The sequence below is a fragment of the Mchenga conophoros genome, linkage group LG7, assembly GCF_057382185.1.
Source record: "Mchenga conophoros isolate Kocher_MC1m ecotype Shallow Benthic linkage group LG7, M_conophoros_male_GT1.1, whole genome shotgun sequence".
Classification (NCBI taxonomy): domain Eukaryota; kingdom Metazoa; phylum Chordata; class Actinopteri; order Cichliformes; family Cichlidae; genus Mchenga; species Mchenga conophoros.
The window spans coordinates 19,541,572-19,559,689 of NC_140532.1; the positions used below are offsets into that span (position 1 = coordinate 19,541,572).

At 41.2% G+C, this 18,118-nt stretch overlaps 1 protein-coding gene across 2 annotated transcripts in view; it reads right to left on the minus strand.

The window, feature by feature from the left end:
- Positions 1 to 17,571, minus strand: part of fbln1 (fibulin 1) — a 32,098-nt gene extending 14,527 nt beyond the window's left edge. Inside the window, exons 1-15 of one of the 2 annotated variants that reach the window (XM_085282777.1) lie at positions 17,187 to 17,571; positions 13,180 to 13,288; positions 11,429 to 11,558; positions 8,107 to 8,248; positions 7,592 to 7,651; positions 7,415 to 7,501; positions 7,103 to 7,240; positions 6,866 to 7,003; positions 5,810 to 5,953; positions 5,586 to 5,711; positions 5,282 to 5,407; positions 4,508 to 4,627; positions 3,899 to 4,030; positions 3,659 to 3,782; positions 692 to 2,880 (exon numbers count right to left, since the gene is read on the minus strand). In XM_085282777.1, the coding sequence (XP_085138903.1) occupies positions 2,499 to 2,880; positions 3,659 to 3,782; positions 3,899 to 4,030; positions 4,508 to 4,627; positions 5,282 to 5,407; positions 5,586 to 5,711; positions 5,810 to 5,953; positions 6,866 to 7,003; positions 7,103 to 7,240; positions 7,415 to 7,501; positions 7,592 to 7,651; positions 8,107 to 8,248; positions 11,429 to 11,558; positions 13,180 to 13,288; positions 17,187 to 17,241 (2,013 nt within the window). In that variant the 5' untranslated portion in view covers positions 17,242 to 17,571 and the 3' untranslated portion in view covers positions 692 to 2,498. Of the gene's footprint in view, positions 1 to 691; positions 2,881 to 3,658; positions 3,783 to 3,898; positions 4,031 to 4,507; positions 4,628 to 5,281; positions 5,408 to 5,585; positions 5,712 to 5,809; positions 5,954 to 6,865; positions 7,004 to 7,102; positions 7,241 to 7,414; positions 7,502 to 7,591; positions 7,652 to 8,106; positions 8,249 to 11,428; positions 11,559 to 13,179; positions 13,289 to 17,186 lie in introns of those variants that run through there. The other variant, XM_085282776.1, reaches the window with a different exon arrangement.
- Positions 17,572 to 18,118: the final 547 nt, after the last annotated feature.

Consider the following 18,118-nt stretch of genomic DNA (forward strand, 5'->3'; position numbering starts at 1 on the left):
TGAAAACATCCATGTTGTCATGTATAAGTCCAGTTAATGTGCATGGCAGCCATATAGCCACACTGTGAGTCATGCCCGTGGATCTCTGGCGCTCCTCGGGGGACCTATCTGCTGCAGCTCAAAGCTCAAGCCCAAGCTTGGGTTGCAGGGCTCCTTTCATGGAGAGCGAGGAGAGAAGCCCCTGACAAAAAGTCAAGCCACCACTGGGTAGGGGCTTGTAATTAGCAATTAGCGGCGGGTCCAGGTTTTGCTCTGCTCTGGGCCAAACCCACAAAATGTTCTCCTAGTTTATAATACCACGTCCTGAGCTGCAGAAAGACCCAAGTGGGGCTCTAGAGGATGAGGTGAAAGCTGTTGGGGTAGAGAGTAAATTTATGAGAAGACAATGACCTAGAGTGAACTGCCCCCCCCCCCCCCCCCCCCCCCCCAACCCTAACCCTTTTACACTCAGATGGGCTCTTCAAAGCAGAGGCATCAGCTCAATGTAATTACAGTTCAGTGTAAAAACAAAAAAAACTTCTACGTCTTCATTTGTGAATATGTGTGCATTTATTTCATGCACACACACTTGGACACACATGAACATATGCGCGCCTTCTCCATGTCCCCATGCCTCACGTGTCCCAGCCCAGGAGAAAAAAACCCCAATATTCTCAGACCAGAAAGAAAAACAGACTTTTTTGGATGAAAGTCTTCTGGTCAAGTGTAGGGCCTTTTATTTTTTTGGTAATTATTATTTATAGTCAGCACATTGATAACGCCCCAACACAAACACTGCAGGGCATCATTCATTTTGTGCGCGGTGATGTTGCTGTACCGCAAATTGTTCAGACCACCGGCCAGAGCCCAGAGCCCCATAACTCAATGTCAAAAGGGGAGGAAAAAACTCCTGTACGCCACTAGACTCTTATTTTAAGGCTATCCCCAACAGGGACCAAGTGCATCCTTACTAGCCCAAACGTTCGGGACAGGAGGAACCTGAGAAATCTGCATTTACAGTTATTAAAAGCCACAGCCGCTCAGGCAGCACCCTCACAGCATGTCAAGCTATTTATAATCTCCGCTGGTGCACATTTCCCCTCTCCTTTCCCACTGCATCTCTTCTCATGTCACTTACTCAGCCTTCATTTGGAATTGTCTGTCTGTGTTGGGGTTTGCACCCGCAGTATGCAGTGGAAATCTGTGCAACGGGAGCTAAAGAGATGTGCACGAAAAAAATCACTGGTAATGGTAAGTGACATTTGGGAAGCAGGAGTAACAATGCAAAGTCTGGTGTCAGTCTGGCTTACTGGAATTTGAAGGAGTGGAGTCACTCTAAGTACTTTATATATTACGTGTAGTTAGTGACTGAAGGTTTTGCTGTTTGCGATTTTTAACAGGTTTTTTTAAGCCAATGTTAAAGACAAAAATACAGCCTGGTTTGCACATATGTTTGCAGATATAATGCAGGAAACCCTTTAAAAAAAAAAACAAGAAAATTAACTTTAATGGCATCTAATAACATTAATAAATGCTGTTTAGCACTAAAATGTTTAAAATACTAAAACACTTTCTTGTAATTGAAGAACTTTTTTTTTTAATGACAAAACAGAATATACGCAATGTTCTGAAACTACTGGAATAATAGTAATATGAAACTTTGTGAGGGGAAATCTTCATGCCTCCATCTGTGACTTAGCCTCACATTCCAACTGCTCCCTTTGCTGTATTTGATTAAACCCCACAAAGCACCATTATCAAACACTGGTTTTAACTTGAACATGTGTTATTTCTATTGCAGTTTTAATAGAAAACTGTTCATCCAGCACATAAACCATAAAATACTGCAAAATGTCAGACTTTATCATGCAACCATCATCAAATTACACTCAGTTGTCGGCAGACTTGGGTTGTTACCATTTTGAGAGTTACACTGACCTAGAACGCCACCTACAGTGGCTTCTTTGACAATGCCTCACCTAAAAAGATGCATTCTGTTGGTCCTAATATAAACTCCTGAATAATAATCCATGTTTTTTTGTTTAAAACAAAAGCTTTATTGTGTGTAATGCTATACAACTACAAATTGTGATTGTTTTTCCTTCTGATTAATGTATTTTACAGTGTCATTAAAAAAATAATGTGCCATGTTTAATGTGCATTTATTAGGAGACAGAGTAGTATTTGAGTTCATTCATTTAAAAAACTGTAGTAGAAAAAAGCCTCAATAGCAGACAAGATAAAGGGGACAGCGGTACCATAGTTTTGGACCAGCAGTAGCCCTGAAAGGCCTGCACTTGCCAGAAACTCATGAAAATTTGAATTATATTTTTACCTGTACATGCTCTAACTATACTTAACTTGTGTAATCATTAATATATAGCAGGCTATATTGCATCACCATCCTTTACTCTTGCATGCATTTTGCAATTTTTCTGATTTCTTAGTGAGATTAAGTTAATATGCCACATCCATTTTAAGGGGGTAAAAACTTGTGCAAACCTATGAATCCCTTTTGTTTATTCTAGTAGGGGATTATAAGGTACTCTGGGCTCCTCCTGGGTAACAAACACCAGCACTTTAGCCAGGTATGTAGTGATTGTGCCATAGCGGCGCAGCCTCAGTTCCAGAGACAGCTCAAAGTCCTCTGGCTTGTTGATGAGCTTTGCCACTGACATCACACCACCAGTGGGCATCTGCTCAGTTCTGAAGAAGCCGCCCTCGTTGCCAGCTGTGATAGCAATGTGGATGTCATCGCCAGGCACGGTGTGGGAGGGGCCCATGCGGAAGATGGTGGTGAAGATGGGGATGTTGGTGGGGAAGGTGAGGTAGTAGTAGGTTATTCTCAGGGGCATGGTCAGGCACTGGACAGACTCATTGCAAAGCAAGCGTTCGCATCGACTGCAAAAGAAAAAAAAGAGATCGGAGGCAGGACGGGACAAGACGGAACAAAACGGGCAAAAAGAGAGAAAGAGAAAGGGAGATCAGGTGAAAATTTCATTTGCCGTGCATGGCATGCAGAGAAAGGAATTATCACTTTCAGTTATAGTGCCCTCTTTAGGATCATGCAAAACGTTCTGTCACTGGGTGCCTCCAAACAAGGGTGTGGGTGTACACATTGTCATCGTCATGTGCGCCAAAATTAAACTGAAAAACACCCATGTGCATGTCATCACTCGGAAACAGCAAAACATGCTACAGCCAGATTCATACTGAAATCATTCCAGCATTGAGCATACTGGACATGCAGGGGCTCTGATCCATATACAAACCAGGAGTGCTTTAAAAAGCCTGATATGTAAACTTAAAGCTCTTTAGATGGTGACTGTTTCAAATTTAACTATATGGAGCACAGACCGTGTTCTTTGAGTGTTGCATGAAACTATGTAACAAAACAGAAAATGTCCTGGCAATTGGTTATTTTATGCCTTTTTTTTTTTTTTAAATGGTGATGGTCCATAAATAGTAATTGATAAATGCTAAAATTAAATATGTGGTTAAAAAAACACACGAAAAAAATGTGAAATTTACTATATTTTTACGAATTTGTTTTAATGTGTAATAGGGGTAAACTCATTCAATTTAATTCTGTCGTAACACAGACAACACAATCATAGTTATGCCTGTTCATAAACATGTCCCTGCTCAGCAAAGAATCTGCACCAGTTCAAATACTCACGTCTCTCCGACCCGTCTGTAATTGTTCGGACACTCGAAAGACAGGCATCTGAATCCTCCCTGTACATTGAAGCAGCTTTGATTCTCTGTGCACGTATGGCTTCCTGTCACACATTCATCAATATCTGAAAGACAAAAAAGGGTCTTAAAAGTCACTAACATGATTTTTTTCCCAAAGCTGGGGAAAAAGGGCCTCCAACAAACGCCACATGACTGCAACATGACATTACAGAGAGCTCACCCTGGCAGCTGCGCCCGTTTACCGCCAAGGTGTAGCCATTGACGGGGCAGGAACAGTGGAAACTGCCAGGCGTGTTGTGACAGCGGTAGGAGCAAATGTGACCTCCGGTGGGCAGGGCACATTCATCTATATCTGGAAACGTCAAAGAAAAAGGTGAATTTGTAACACATTCATTTTATTTATATACACATAATAAGGATGGCCAACCACCATTAATGTCTGATCCATATGTGCCACACATTAGCGTTCTCACATACGTCTCTGTCAGGTCATGTCTAGAAAAATTCAAGGCTGATCTGCATGTTTGAATGTTCCTATTTGTGGAAATTCGGCTAATACCCCCAACTCGTCACAGCAGATGGCCGCCCTGGGTTCTGGCAGATGTTTCTTCCTGTTAAAAGGGAGTTTTTCCTTCTCACCATCGCCAAGTGCTTGCTAATAGGAGGTCATCTGATTATAAGGCTTTTTTCTGTTTTTTTCTGCTATCCTTCTTTTATTGTAGGGTCTTTACCTTACAATGTGCCTCGAGGTTGTGATTTGGTGCTACACAATAAAATGTCAACTGAATTAAACTGAGTATCAGTTGCAGTTCACATGCTTCAACTTTACCTTCACAAGTAGTGCCATCTAGGTCACTGAGCTGGTAGCCACGGCGGCAGTAACACTGGTAGGAACCGTACACATTGGCGCACTCTTGACTACATGGGGTGCTCTCACACTCGTTCAAATCTGCACAGAGAAAGTATCAAAGTTAGCATCAAAATGTATGCGTGCATGTGTCTGTAATGCAATATTTACCTATTTATGGATAAAGAACAAGTAACTATGAAAGCTACCTAAAAAATATGACTCCTAGATTGATGACTGGTAAAATGCTACGTAGGCTGAAGATATACAGCAACATATTTCTTAAGTTAGACTTGAAAGTGTACCCCAGTGTACACAGGGGTATCTAGGTGTATCGGTTATCTCTTTGTTGGTCTTGTTCCAGCATTACCATAATAATGTTGGTCCAGGATCAACATTGCAACTGAATGCTTCCCTGATCCTGGACCAGTATTATTATGATACAGGAAAAACATTAACACTGGGATGTCAGATCATGCAGGATTTCTATTGTGTAAGTCAGAGGGGAGACATGTTATTGACTGTCCCTTATACTATATGGCACCTTTCTTCTTTAAAAAAAAAAAAAGAATCTGACATTCAGACCAACACTCCGTTAGATGCATCGGGGGCAAAAACGCATTTAGGAATGCATGGGGAGCAGGAGATTGATCCACAAAGATTCTGATTACCAGATCCACATCCGCCCACATAAACTCTGTCTAGTCAACAGTATCTAGGCTCTATAAAGTCTCCCAAATTACTTGATTGTCTTACCATCACAATTTCTGCCGTCAGCAGCTAACGCGAAGCCTGTAGTGCAGCTACATTTGTAGGATCCCAAAGTGTTCTCACACTTATGAGCACACAGACGACCAGGGTAATGCCTGCATTCATTGACATCTAAGACAAAAAGTCCAAAACTGACAAAGTAAGAAGCTGAAATTGTGACTTCAATGCTTATTTTAACTAGAAGTAGTACACACACATACATGCTGTGGGCATTTACATGCTCAGGATACACTTGGATTTAGCTACCAACGTAAGAACGCAAAGCAAAAGAAAAAGAAAAACAGTTTACCTTCACAAAGCCGAGTGATGCTATTGAACATGTAGCCAGCTTCACACTCACATCGGTAAGACCCCAACATGTTGAGGCACGCATGACCTCCACAGACGTTTTCAGTAGTCTTACACTCATCGATATCTGTAAGCAGGGGTGCAAGCGACAGAGAACACCATGATATCCACCGCAGGTAGGCTAGTAAGACACTTTGCATGTAGGTATGATGAGCTCTTCCGTACCAACGCAGCGTGTGCCCTCTTCATTGAGGTGGTATCCTCGACCGCAGTTAACCGAGTTCCTCTGGCAAGTGTACGAGCCCACTGTGTTGACACAGATCTGCCCCCTGTTGCATGGACCTGTCTGGCTAACACATTCATTTATATCTGAAAACAGGAGCACAGATGACACAGATGTTACTCTAAATTTTAAAAATGTCCTGATGTTCCACAGTTTCTGTTATATTTTTTTCTTATCATGTCTTATATTGTTACATGATCAATTCCTTCTTTTTGTGACCCATATATAGAATAGAATAGAATAGAATAGAATAGAATTCAACTTTATTGTCATTGCACATGCACAGGTACAGGGCAACGAAATGCAGTTTGCATCCATCCAGAAGTGCTTTAGTGATATAGATATATTACAATATATATTAGCAATAGTATAGATATGTAAGTCGTATCTGTCTTAGTTTCCTTGACTTGTCTTCTTTTTCAGTTCCTATTTTAATTGGATCATTTCTATTCCTTGTGTGTGTCATTCCTTTCAGCTGTTTGTCTTCTCGTGTAATGAGGCCCTGATTGCCTTGATTTAACCTGGTCTTGTTTCCTAATTAGTCCTCTGTCTATAATTTGGCTCCTCTCAATCAATGTAATGATGGCAGTGATTAACCTTACACCAGGTAATTTATTGCATGATGAGCTAAAAACATTTTTTTTTAATTTAAGTCAATAAAATAAATAATTGATAAATCAAATTTGACCACAATGATGAGGACAGGTTTGAGTTTAATAGCGAGCCCCAAAAAGACCTAAGTCTAACTACATAGCTGGAAATTTAACTGACTTAAGGCTTCAAGAACAGAAGTCTTAATGATGTTAATTTATTAAAGAGCATATGCCAGTCATCATATTGTTAAATATTTTGAAATTTACATTAATATGAGGACATTTTGAGGGAAGCAATTTAAGAATCTCAATATCCTTACAAGTGCTCAAGTAAAGATCATAAATGGCAGCGGAGCTCTGTATGGGATGCTTGGCCACAATAAATCTTTTGGTGCTAATGCTTACCAATACAGTTTCCAAGAGCATCCTGGATAAAGCCAGATCCACACTGAACTTTGGGCAGACAACGGAACGACCCCTGGGTGTTTTGGCATTGAAACTGCGGTCCACAGTTATGGATACCGGTCTCACACTCATCAATATCTGGATGAAGACATCACAGAAGAATTGCCTGTCAACACGCTATGAATAGCAGCCAAAAAAAATACAGCAGATCAATGTCTCCCTACAAACAGCAGAGACCTTTGCAGTTGTTGCTGTCAGTGAGCTCATATCCTGTTCCACAGCTGACTTCTCTCTGGCAACGGAACGAGCCCTCTGTGTTGATGCAACGCTCTCCTCCCCGACAGTTGCTGGCTCCCACCAAACACTCGTTGATGTCTGCGAAAAAACAGGACAGACAGTAAAGGAATACATCACATGTCTCCTGCTGAGGCTCTGTTGTGTTAGTCTTTTCTAGTAGAAAAGTATTTTCTTTATCACCAAAAACAGTCCTGATATTAAAATATAAGACTGAAATCATTACATATATATAACAATACAAAAGGAGCTTACCCTCACAGCTCTTTCCATCTGGTTTGAGTTTATAGCCTTTGAAACAGGCACAAGTGTCATTCCCCACACAGCGATGAGCACACTTCCCTGAGAGGCACCACAGAAACATTAATATCTGATCCGCGCTTTTTAACGCAAGTGCAGAAATCACAATTGTTAGCTTTTATTGTGCTTTACCATTGCACTGATTATTTAATGCTGAATCTCCATTTTCAGTTGTCTCGTCCTTGTTAGGCACTGCAAGAGAGAGAAAAAAGCATGCTTATTCATGCTTTCATACCTTATGCATGAAATCATTTGGCACAACATTGTGTTACTAGTGAACTTCTGACTTTGATGGTCATTAAATTCTTATTTTATCCAGTCCAAAAGCTCATAATCAGCATGCTGAATCTTACCCATTTCCACATTAATGCTCAGTAGCTGAACCTAAGCTGCTTTATATTATGAGCTAAGAAAATGAGCATGCGATGACCATAAGCGTCCACTAGGGGGCGGTGTAGTCTTATGTTTGACACCAGTAGTCCTCCTATTTCTACTTCTAATTATTTTGTTGACTTGCATAGGTTTTCACTTACTTTAATCCACTTTTTTATGCCCACTCTACTTTAAATTACATATTTTGTTTGTTTTATTTAAAAAAAAAAACAATAAAAGAAACTGCCTCCTGCAGGATCACATTTTTTACCCACGTTCTCTCTGATGCGCTGTGGCTCCTTCCACACAGCAGGCCCGGGACACCAGATTGCACTGATGGCCAACAGATAGGTTGTGGTCACAGGGTAGGCCAAGCTCATGGGCTGTTTTACCCAGAGTACAACAGTCACAGCACATCTATCGAAAACAGCATACAACACAGTATTAGAGAACTTAGAAGGATAGACATGAAAAATGTGCAAATAATTGAAAGAAAACAAAATACAGATCTTTTCAGGATATTGTGTACCAGCAGAGGTAAAACAAAAACAAAGAATAGCTGACAGAGGGTTGGTATGCTGGTTGGTTAAAGAAGTGAGACAGCCTTTTAAAGTGACAGCTGAGAATAAGTTGCTTTAGACAGACAGCCAAGCTCTCAATCAACCAGACAGACAGAAAAAGAGCTTTTTTGAGACGATACGCCAACTGGCAGGCTTCAGACGGGACCAGAAAGGCAGTCAGTCAGTTAGAAAGAGAGAACACAGAGGGAGACAGTGATGAGATGACATCAACCCCCCTCTCCTTAATGCATGCTCAGTCAATCATTATGACAGCCCGGTAATGTCAGTTATGGACAAGAAAGGTGGGGAGTGTGACAGATGGGCATGTTTTGGCAATTTGGTTATGCAGCTGGAATCTGACTGTGTGTGCGGTGGTGCACACGTGCAGCGTTTGTAGCGACTGCAAGACTGAACACATGCTAAGGAGAGCAACTGTAAGAGTTGTGTACCAGTAGTGGCTGACTGCTACTCTCTGTGTTTGTTTGTGTGTGCTTGTTTATGTGTGGGTATATGCCTGTGTGGCCTTGACTGCTAGAAAACGTTTTGTTCTTAGGAGTCTTTTAGTGTAAACCACTCACAACAAGCACACAAACACACTCCTGAACAGTTCGCACACACAACTGCTTTATATCTTGTTTTTGTGCAGCTTTTTCTTGCTTCTCCCATGCTTGCTTAGAGTAAGTGGCCTTTTTATTAGTTTCATATGTGAAACATCAATACAGCATTCTGCTATCATCACTGCAAATCTTACAAAACACAATAATGCAGTTTCTAAATTGAAAACATAAACCTTATCCAGACAGCACATTGAAGCAAATCCCCTTTTCTTCTCTCTGACTGCTTAGAGAAAGTACAACGTTATTTTCACAGATATTGTCATTATTTATCATTTAAACGTACATTTTGTTCTGTCCATCTCGCATCGTCGTGCTTTTTCCTTGAGAACACACAGATTATTTGAAGAAGTTCGGAGTTATTGAATAAGCCACCCACAGTCCTGATTTCTTTCTTGTCAATCTGACGTCCTCCATATCAAGTAAATGATTTTTGTGGAGTGTTTGTGGAGTTTTGCACATTTGAGACATATTTTCACACTATGTAAGCACCTAGAGATTTTAAGCATATTTGAAAAAGTGCATATTTTTCTCAAGCTTCTCGTGTTCCTTCTTCCTGATGTTGGGAAGGTCCACAGCTGTCTTTCTCTTCGTGTCCACGGCTACTATGTCCGGTTGGTTAGTCATCACCAGTTTGTCAATGCATTTCTCTATCATCCTTGGGGACGTGACCTATTTTGACCTCGGGACTTCCAGGCCATAATCGGCAGAGATATTCCTGTATACTATGCCAGCCACTTGGTTCATTTGTGCTGCCAGATGCTCATAGAGTTACAGTCACTTTCTTTAGCCCGTAAGTGTGACTCATGTCAGGGCCAGGTACTGTCTAACGCTTCATGCTTGAGACTCTTTCTTGGATGTCTGCCGCTGTGATGGTTACTGGATCCTGTTCAGGGAAGTTGCTGTGGTCTTCTCTTAGCTCCACTAGCCACTGAGCATTGTTGTTATGTGTTGCAACCCCGTGGTGGTGTTATTCTCATATTGTTTTCGCGCTACTAAAGATGCTCCAGATTTTAAGCATTTTAATTTCACAAAAAGGGTGTGACAGGAGAAACTTTGTAAAACAACTTGAAAGCACTGTAGAGAAAATTATTTTTGTAAGTGCATCATCATAGCATGCTGGCAGCCATGCCAGCAGCAGCAGCAGAGAGAGGAACACAGAGCAGCTGATGTTTGCCAGCATAGAAGAGGTTCTGGTAAATATGGAAAGTAATCAGCTTTGGTTATGTGTTAAGGTTGGCTCATTTTCCCTCATCAGAGCTACGCTGCTAATTTTATTTTAAAGCATATTTGTAGCATGCGGTGGCTGTGTGGGGCTACAACACCTTTAAAAGCTTCTATGCAGTATATAGTAGATCACAACTAAACTGTTAAAGGATAGAAATTCTAGAACAATTTCTTTATTAAGTAATTTATCAAAATACTTCTGAAAGACATAAAACCAGTTAAAGGGAACTAATGAAGGTGAGAAAAAGAACACATTTAAATCTGTAATCAAAGATGGAAGCAGAACTTACACAAGCCTAGTTTTGTGTAAAAGTACAAATTTTCATGCTAGTTATAAAGCTCACTAATAATGAGGTTATATTGGATTGTAACCCCATTAAATGACTATTTATTTCAATTTAAAACAAATGGGAACATTTCTCTATAATGTTGATGTTTGGTGCAATAGCTATGCCTAATCATCTTCACTGTTTTGGTCCTTTTGTTTCTAAAGGTTGACTTTAGTGGTGGTTTTGATTTTCCTGAAGGAGACACCCTCATTACTCATCGAGTCACACCACTGACCAGCCAGTCGGTGGCATGCAGTCTGTTGATGACACATTTTTGGATTGCTCAGATCGCTTGGATCCCCAGAGGAATCGCTACTAAAAAAGTCCTGGTACCAGGTACTTCCATCTAATGGAAAACCCTGCAAACCGTGGCGTGCCAACCTGAGTAGCTACAAATGGAAAAGGGACTTAAAATTACAAGAAAGTCTGGCTTCTTGGAAGCAAAACATAAGGAAACCAAGGGTGATTCAAGATTTTTTGCCAAAAACACTGTATATACTGTGTATATAGTACATATAGAATGAAAATAAAGGCAAGAATTTGCCTGAGTTTGGTTAAGAAGCATTTCAAATCTGAAAGGTGCTTAGTGCTTGGATATGGGCTGGTGAAATATTCCACAGTCACAGTTTAATTTATAATCTAGCAACAAGTTTCATTCCTCCCTACAGTGACATGCCTCATCCTGCTGCACTACACACACACACTCCCACACACACCCACACACATAGAGATGTACAACACTGCTCTCATCAATCACTTGCCATAATCATCGTCCAACAAAGTGGTGAAAGAAGTTTTTTGGTGATTTACTTTTCTGTTTTGTCATTTCTATTAGCAAAACACTCATATACACTCATACAAACACACCTTTGTAGTCTTGGTGTCGCAGGTGTTGGTGAATAAAGAATCGCAGGCCCCCTGGTCTTTGGCAATGTTGATACCATTGGTGCACATTTTATCCTCGAGCACTGTTACACAGCACTGCTCCTGCACTATCCTGTCAGCAAGAAAAAACACAAAACACAGGTGGTGCATTTACTCTCCGCTCTATCAATAATTGGCTTACGGCAAAGAAAATCTGTCTTAGAAGTGCAGCTCATTAAAATTGGCCCGAGGCGAGCCTAAAGGGGATCTCATGTCACACTGAAAACTGACGAATGACTGGGCTGAGTATGTCTAGAATGAGCTCAACGATGGACATTGTGTTTGCAATGCTGACAGCTCTCTGAGGTCTGTTCAGATTGTTTAACACCCAAGAAGTTAACCCAAAGATTTTAGTCCCAAGCTGCACATTTGTCCAAAAATATCTCCACATTCTTTTGCAGAGCAAAATCACTAAAACAAACCTCATCCTACATACACACCCTATAAAAACAACAAACAAAAAAAGCAGAACAGCAGGGGCCCTAATCGGCTGACTAACATTTGCCAGTATCTGTAGTTTACTTGCAGCCACAATGACATCACCGGGACAGAATCAGTCTGCATTTCTTAAGAATTTGGTGACACAGTTAGGATTTGAGAAATAGCCATAACCATAAAATGAGTAACATCTTGATACAGGATGTATCGTAATTGACCTTCACCTCTGAGATCCCCTTAGGGATTAGCATAACACAAATTTTCTGCAAGAATCATTTAAAAAATGACAATAGCTGTTTAATTGGGAAAAGCAGTACTGGGAAGCAGCCAGCCCAATCTGACAAAAGAGTGTTATCATAAAAATATGTTTTACTTAATGTTTCTGTTCAGATCAGATTTCGTTGTATTGTCTAACTGTCTGCCCAATCAGTTAAGGGAGCGGAGGGGAGGTTGACTGTTCCTCCCTGGTCTGGATCTCTGTCTCCCTGCAGTTTTACAAGACAAAAAAACATAACAAACCAAGTTTTTTTTATCATCTCTTACCAGAAACCTCTTTCCACATAAACCACTCGAGATCCGAAAGTCACAACAAAGTACACACCTCCTCTGCAGAACCTTTTAAGGGCACAGTAGCGTGCTCCTGTTTTCCTTTTACCATTTTTCTCCTGTTTTTTTTTCTTTCTTCTTACGTTGGTGTCTGAAGTAATCTCTCAGATTTCCTGTTATTCCCTCCCTCTATGTCGGATTTCACCTCTAAGGTATTTCCTGGGTTTTGAAACAGCCCCTCTTCTGACCCCCCTCACCTTTTTCCACCCCTAAATATTACCCTGCTACCCCCACAAATCCCTGCCCCTTTTCCTCTCCACTCCTCACACTATAATTTAGACAAATTTGGAATCATTTACAGTGGCTATGGCAAATGTGTTTGCCATCAGTTTGGCTTATAGGCCCTGAACCTGTGGTAGCACACCTTCTATGGTTACCAGCAGACGTGTTATTATCCCATCACTATTAGCGCTTCCTGCTCTCACGTGAAGTGAATAATGTGCCTAGAGATTTATGGGAGTAAGGTAAAGTGATCTCATATTAAGGGCATTTAGACATTTCCTTAATATCCAGCACATGCCAAATCACTTGGGCCCAGTACCATGGATAGAAAATATGATTTTAAGAAATGCAGCATTTAACAGCTTGGAAGTCTATAAACTACCACACTTAAACATAACAGAGGAAGGTAGCAGTCAGCAGCGGCTTACCTGCATGTGGTTGACTCAGAGATAAGGGGCAGGGATGCACAGTCTTCATGATCGGTGCCATGCTTTTGCCCATTTTTACAGCAGTCCTCCATTGAGATTTGTTCTGCTCCTATTAAAAACAACATTGTTTTTACCTTTGCATGTACAGGTGAATCACAACAGGCCCCACATTATAGTGCTGGCCACCTGCCTGCCTACACACACACACACACACACACACACACACACACACATCAAGTGCCTAAACACACTGTGCCTCAAATATATATCAGATGGCAAACTTCTGAGCATCATTTGAGGGGAATGAGCAACATTTATCCGATGAGCATTTGTCTTTCAGCAAGACCAAACAGTTTTTATTAATTGAGCAATGATGATCTGTTTTTTTGTCTCTCTTTCCTAAACAAAAGACAATCCTGCTATTGTGACCCAAGACAAATTGTATAGCAAATAAACAAAATTCAGAGTCTGTTTAACGATATGAAAAAAAGCCTTGAGAGATTTTTTTGTTTGTTTTTTGCCAAAGACAATGAATGATGGATATGTTTTTGCAGAACCACATGAGGCCTTTTGACTGGAGCGCGACCAACTCTGTGGTAATCTGGCTGTTTATTCATGTGGATTAGAGAGTTTGGAATGCTTCGACTCTCTAAACAATCAGCCGTAACAATCACATCAAGCACATTCGTTTGCCTGTGGTTAGTGTGTTATATGCCAAACGTGAAATAGCTTTGGCAGATCCACGTCTTGGGCTTTTTTTCCAGTTTTTTTGTTGCCTGTCTCAAACCAAGATCGGTCTACAAAATTGACATTAATCATCGTTATTTCCCCCCTGAGAGGAAAAAGAGAAAACAAATATTGAATTATCCAGAATAGTGATTGTGAAATACCTCAAACAGAACCATCTGCGTCTAGCAGGAGTAAGCAAGATCAGATAATAAGTTAGATTAGGCAGGTAGGGAGGGAGGACAAGTGTCTAGAATTGCAGTCCACAGTTTTATAGATTTGCTGCCCTCTCCCAGAGGTGCAGGAGGAATGTTTTATTATGACCATTAAATCAAACTAGTCAAGCTGAGGCAAAAGCGGGAATAGTTGTTATCACAAACAGTCTGCACACTGGTAAACCTCGTGGAAACACAACGCAAGAGCTGCTGTAAAACTTCATTTCTCAGGTTCATCACAAGTTTCTATAAGTCCCGCTTAAAATCTAGAACTAATATGAGGAGAAGCATAACAATGACACAAGAAAGAGTTCTTTAAAAAATGACACGTTTTGATTGTTGTCTGTTTCTTTAAGAAAGTAAGCGAGGTTACAGGAAAAAACAACTGTGCCCATTCCTACTACAGAAAGGAGGTTTAACCTGGCAGAAAGGAGCGAATATGGATATAGGATTTATTGGTAGACAGGCACATTAGCTGACTCACTACTGACTTCTGGAAGTCTGGCACATCACAGTATTCTCTGGCCAATAAACCTTGTAGCAGCTGGATGAAATGAGATGACATTTTAAAAGCTTTTCACATGGACCTACCAAGCAGGCTCCCCCAGCCTCTCTCTCTCTCTGTCTCTGTCTCTCGCTCACTGACTTAATTTGTTTTCTGAATGTGTAAGTAACAACGGGGTTTTCCAAAAAAGCTAGGAAAGCAAAACTGTGCTCACAAGAGGCTGAAAATATGGATGTTTATTAACAATAAAGAATCCTATTTAAATGTGTGTACCCCTGTGCATATGTGTAATGTTTTGGGTTTTTTTTACCACTTCCAGTAACTGACACCATCTTGTCAAAACACATGATTTGTATTAGAACTGGAAAGGCATCCAAGAGGTGTCCAGAGTCCATAAAAATGAACTAATCCTAAGCTCTTTCTTAGCTTAGTCAGTGCATTTTAAATGCCAGGAACAGTTGGTCACTTATTCTAAACTTCCCCCAGCGATCTGTTCTGGACTTTTCCCCTCACAGTAGCGTTCTGCTGATAACTAACTCTAACCCACTAGGCATCACTGACTCATTCCTTTGCTACCGCTGTCTGCTGACTTGAAAACCTAAGATTGAAAGACCAGAAGTGCTTTAAAACTGCATGGCTTCTTGTCTTTTATCAAAAAAGAAGAAGAAGAAGAAGAAGAAGAAGCAAACCAGGCACAGCTGTGCTCTGGTTTAGATACAGCCTGCCATAATTCTCAGTCTCCTCGGTGCATTGTCTGTCTGGAGAGGGCTAATTTCCATTTTGGATGATGTTGTAGCTGTGAGGGCCATTCTGTCTTGGCAGAGCAGCACATGTCTTGTCTGCGTCTAGACGCCTCATGTAAACAAGGCATAATGAGCATAATGAGCCTACTCGTGGAGCCCCGCCTACACAGAGGAGCTGGCCTCAGACAGACATCACAACATAGAAGTGTGCATCTCTTTCATAGGCACCACTCAAAGCTGACATGTGGAAGCTTCTTCCAATCTTACTGATATATACAAAAGGCTGAAACCAAAGTCGAGCTTATCTATCTGGAATGCATTTGGTTATGCAGTTGGTTGAGCTGATACCCAGCAGATCTGCAGAAAGACCTGCAACACAACCTCCTACAGAGAAGGCAGCTGAGAGAAAGGTCCCCCTGCTGACTGTGAAATTGCCCCGTGTGTGACCACAGCACACTGGGCTTTTTAAGACACGGCTAGTCTTATGATTTGGTGACCCTGCTGTGAGGCTCAATCTCACCCTTCTGTCTAGGACCACCCTGCCCTGGTGAGATACTGGTTGCTCTTACATAGCATCACAGCATACCAGCACTCGGCCTTTGACTTGCAGGGCAGAGAGTGAAGAAACCTCAGGCAGGGATGACTTTTGCTTCACAACTGGTGTGAAACTACATTTTAACACTCTCCATGTGGGGTAACATATCATCACTTCATGGAACGGAGTGATTCCACTCCACAGTGTAACTAAATAAAACACAGTAGTGAGAGAGTTAAAGGTAGAAAAGGTTAACTGTAAAGTTCTATAGTTGTGGGTTTTGTTGATGCAGTGCACAAAAGTTGGAAAATGGTTTAGATGGCACTTTATATGGTCACACTGCTACTTATTGTACATTGTAAGTGGTAATAAAAAAAGAAAGAGGTGTGGGATTATAATATTATTTTATGCCATGTTAGACCCCTAATTAAAGTTTGTGAATTATTATGTAGTTTTAGTTTGCATTATTCTCCTGAATTAGAAGAAGGTGGTAACTATTGCATTTGTTAAACTGATTTGCATTATATTAGACTGCTGATTTATTGTGAATGAATGACATTGTTTTATGATGCATTATACTGCTGAGTTATAAGAAATACTGTTCGCAGAAAGTCATCGCCTTATTTGTCTGATTAGAAGAGAACAGAACATACTGGAGTTTTCTGCCCCATCTCAGCAGGAGCAGATAAACAGGGAGCCAAGGTCGTAGCTTAGGCGCTGTGTGAGAGAAAGCATGTGAATGTTTAGGCTTTTATGAATAGGTGGGGGCCACTAGAGGCTATAAGAGGTTGATCAATGCTCCACCATTTTGAGATCGGATGCTGTCTGCGTACGGTGTCCATCTCCCACGCGTGTGATCATTAAAATCATTGTTTGACTCAACCTGGCCGGACCAGTGTTGTTATTGTGGTTTTTCCTCTTGTATCCATCCCCAATATCAATATTTGAATCCGTAACAGAGGAAAAACAATGATTCTAAACAATAGTTTCAATCTTTTAATTTGAGATGTTCGAGCCTTAGCAATTTTAATAAAGACCTGCAACACTTTGAAGCACCCACCTTTGCAAACTTTGCTGTCATCACATGCCCCAACTAGCCCCCAGACAAATGCATCACTTCCCCAAGTATCACCCTTTAGCCTGTTATCTGTCTGCTTCTTACTTTGAGTACTTTAAAGTGAAGCTGTCATGCAATATGCGCTATTCATCCAAATCACTGTCACATGCACAGTCCCACTGCTTGGCTCACCTAGCAGCAGTGATACCCAGCTTCTCACGCTTACCTTGTCCAAGAAGAACTCCGAACAGAGAGCAGAGCAGCGCTACGCGCAAAGCCATTGAAAGAGGTGAGACTCAAAGTATCAAAAACTGGAGAGAAACAGACGTGGACGAGGTGGACTTTCCGATGCTGGTTGTTCCGCGGGGATGTGCGAAAAAGCTGCAGTGCTCCTTAAAAAAAGATGAAGAAGAAGAAGCTAGACTGGGAAAAGAAGTGGATTTGATGGAGCTGAGAGTCGCAGTTGCAGCTTGACTGAAGGAATGAGCGTCTAATTACGGCACCGCGAGGGGCGGGCTGAGGGCCACAGGCGCACACTTACTGCTTATCTCGTTTGTGTGGCTTATTTCAAACCACATCGCAGTTAGAGTTTATGATTACAATATATAATTTACAGATAGTATATTTTAGCGAGTGTACAAAAGAGCTGTCGTTTTAAAATACCTCCTATTGCAGATCCTTTGTTGTTGTTGTTGTTGTTAAGTGTCCTGAAGCAACATCTGAAAAACTGCCTCTGGAGATGGAACTCGCAGTCATCTCCGGGCTACTGTACCGTGAAGTGTGCGCTCACACATGGAAACTGCACTTCCATCAATGGCAGAGCAGAGTATTTCTGCCTGTGACTAATGACTGTAGTGATTACCCAACATCTGGAGCTGGTTTGGGGGTATTTTAAAAATGTGTTGTGGCTATGTCCAGACTGTAAGCCTTGAAACCTTTTGGATTCCTCTGAGGAAATAAGGGGAATAAAAAATAAATAAATATTTTCACTACCACTAACTGCTGTTATTTCTGAGTTTGGTGCACTTACAGAGACCTAAGACCTGGCTCTGTGACACCCCCGCCTCCCAACCCATCCCACCCTTAATATTGTATCTTCACAGCAGTGTCACAGGTCCCTGCAGTCCTACTATAAAGCTTAATTTTCTATAGTAATGT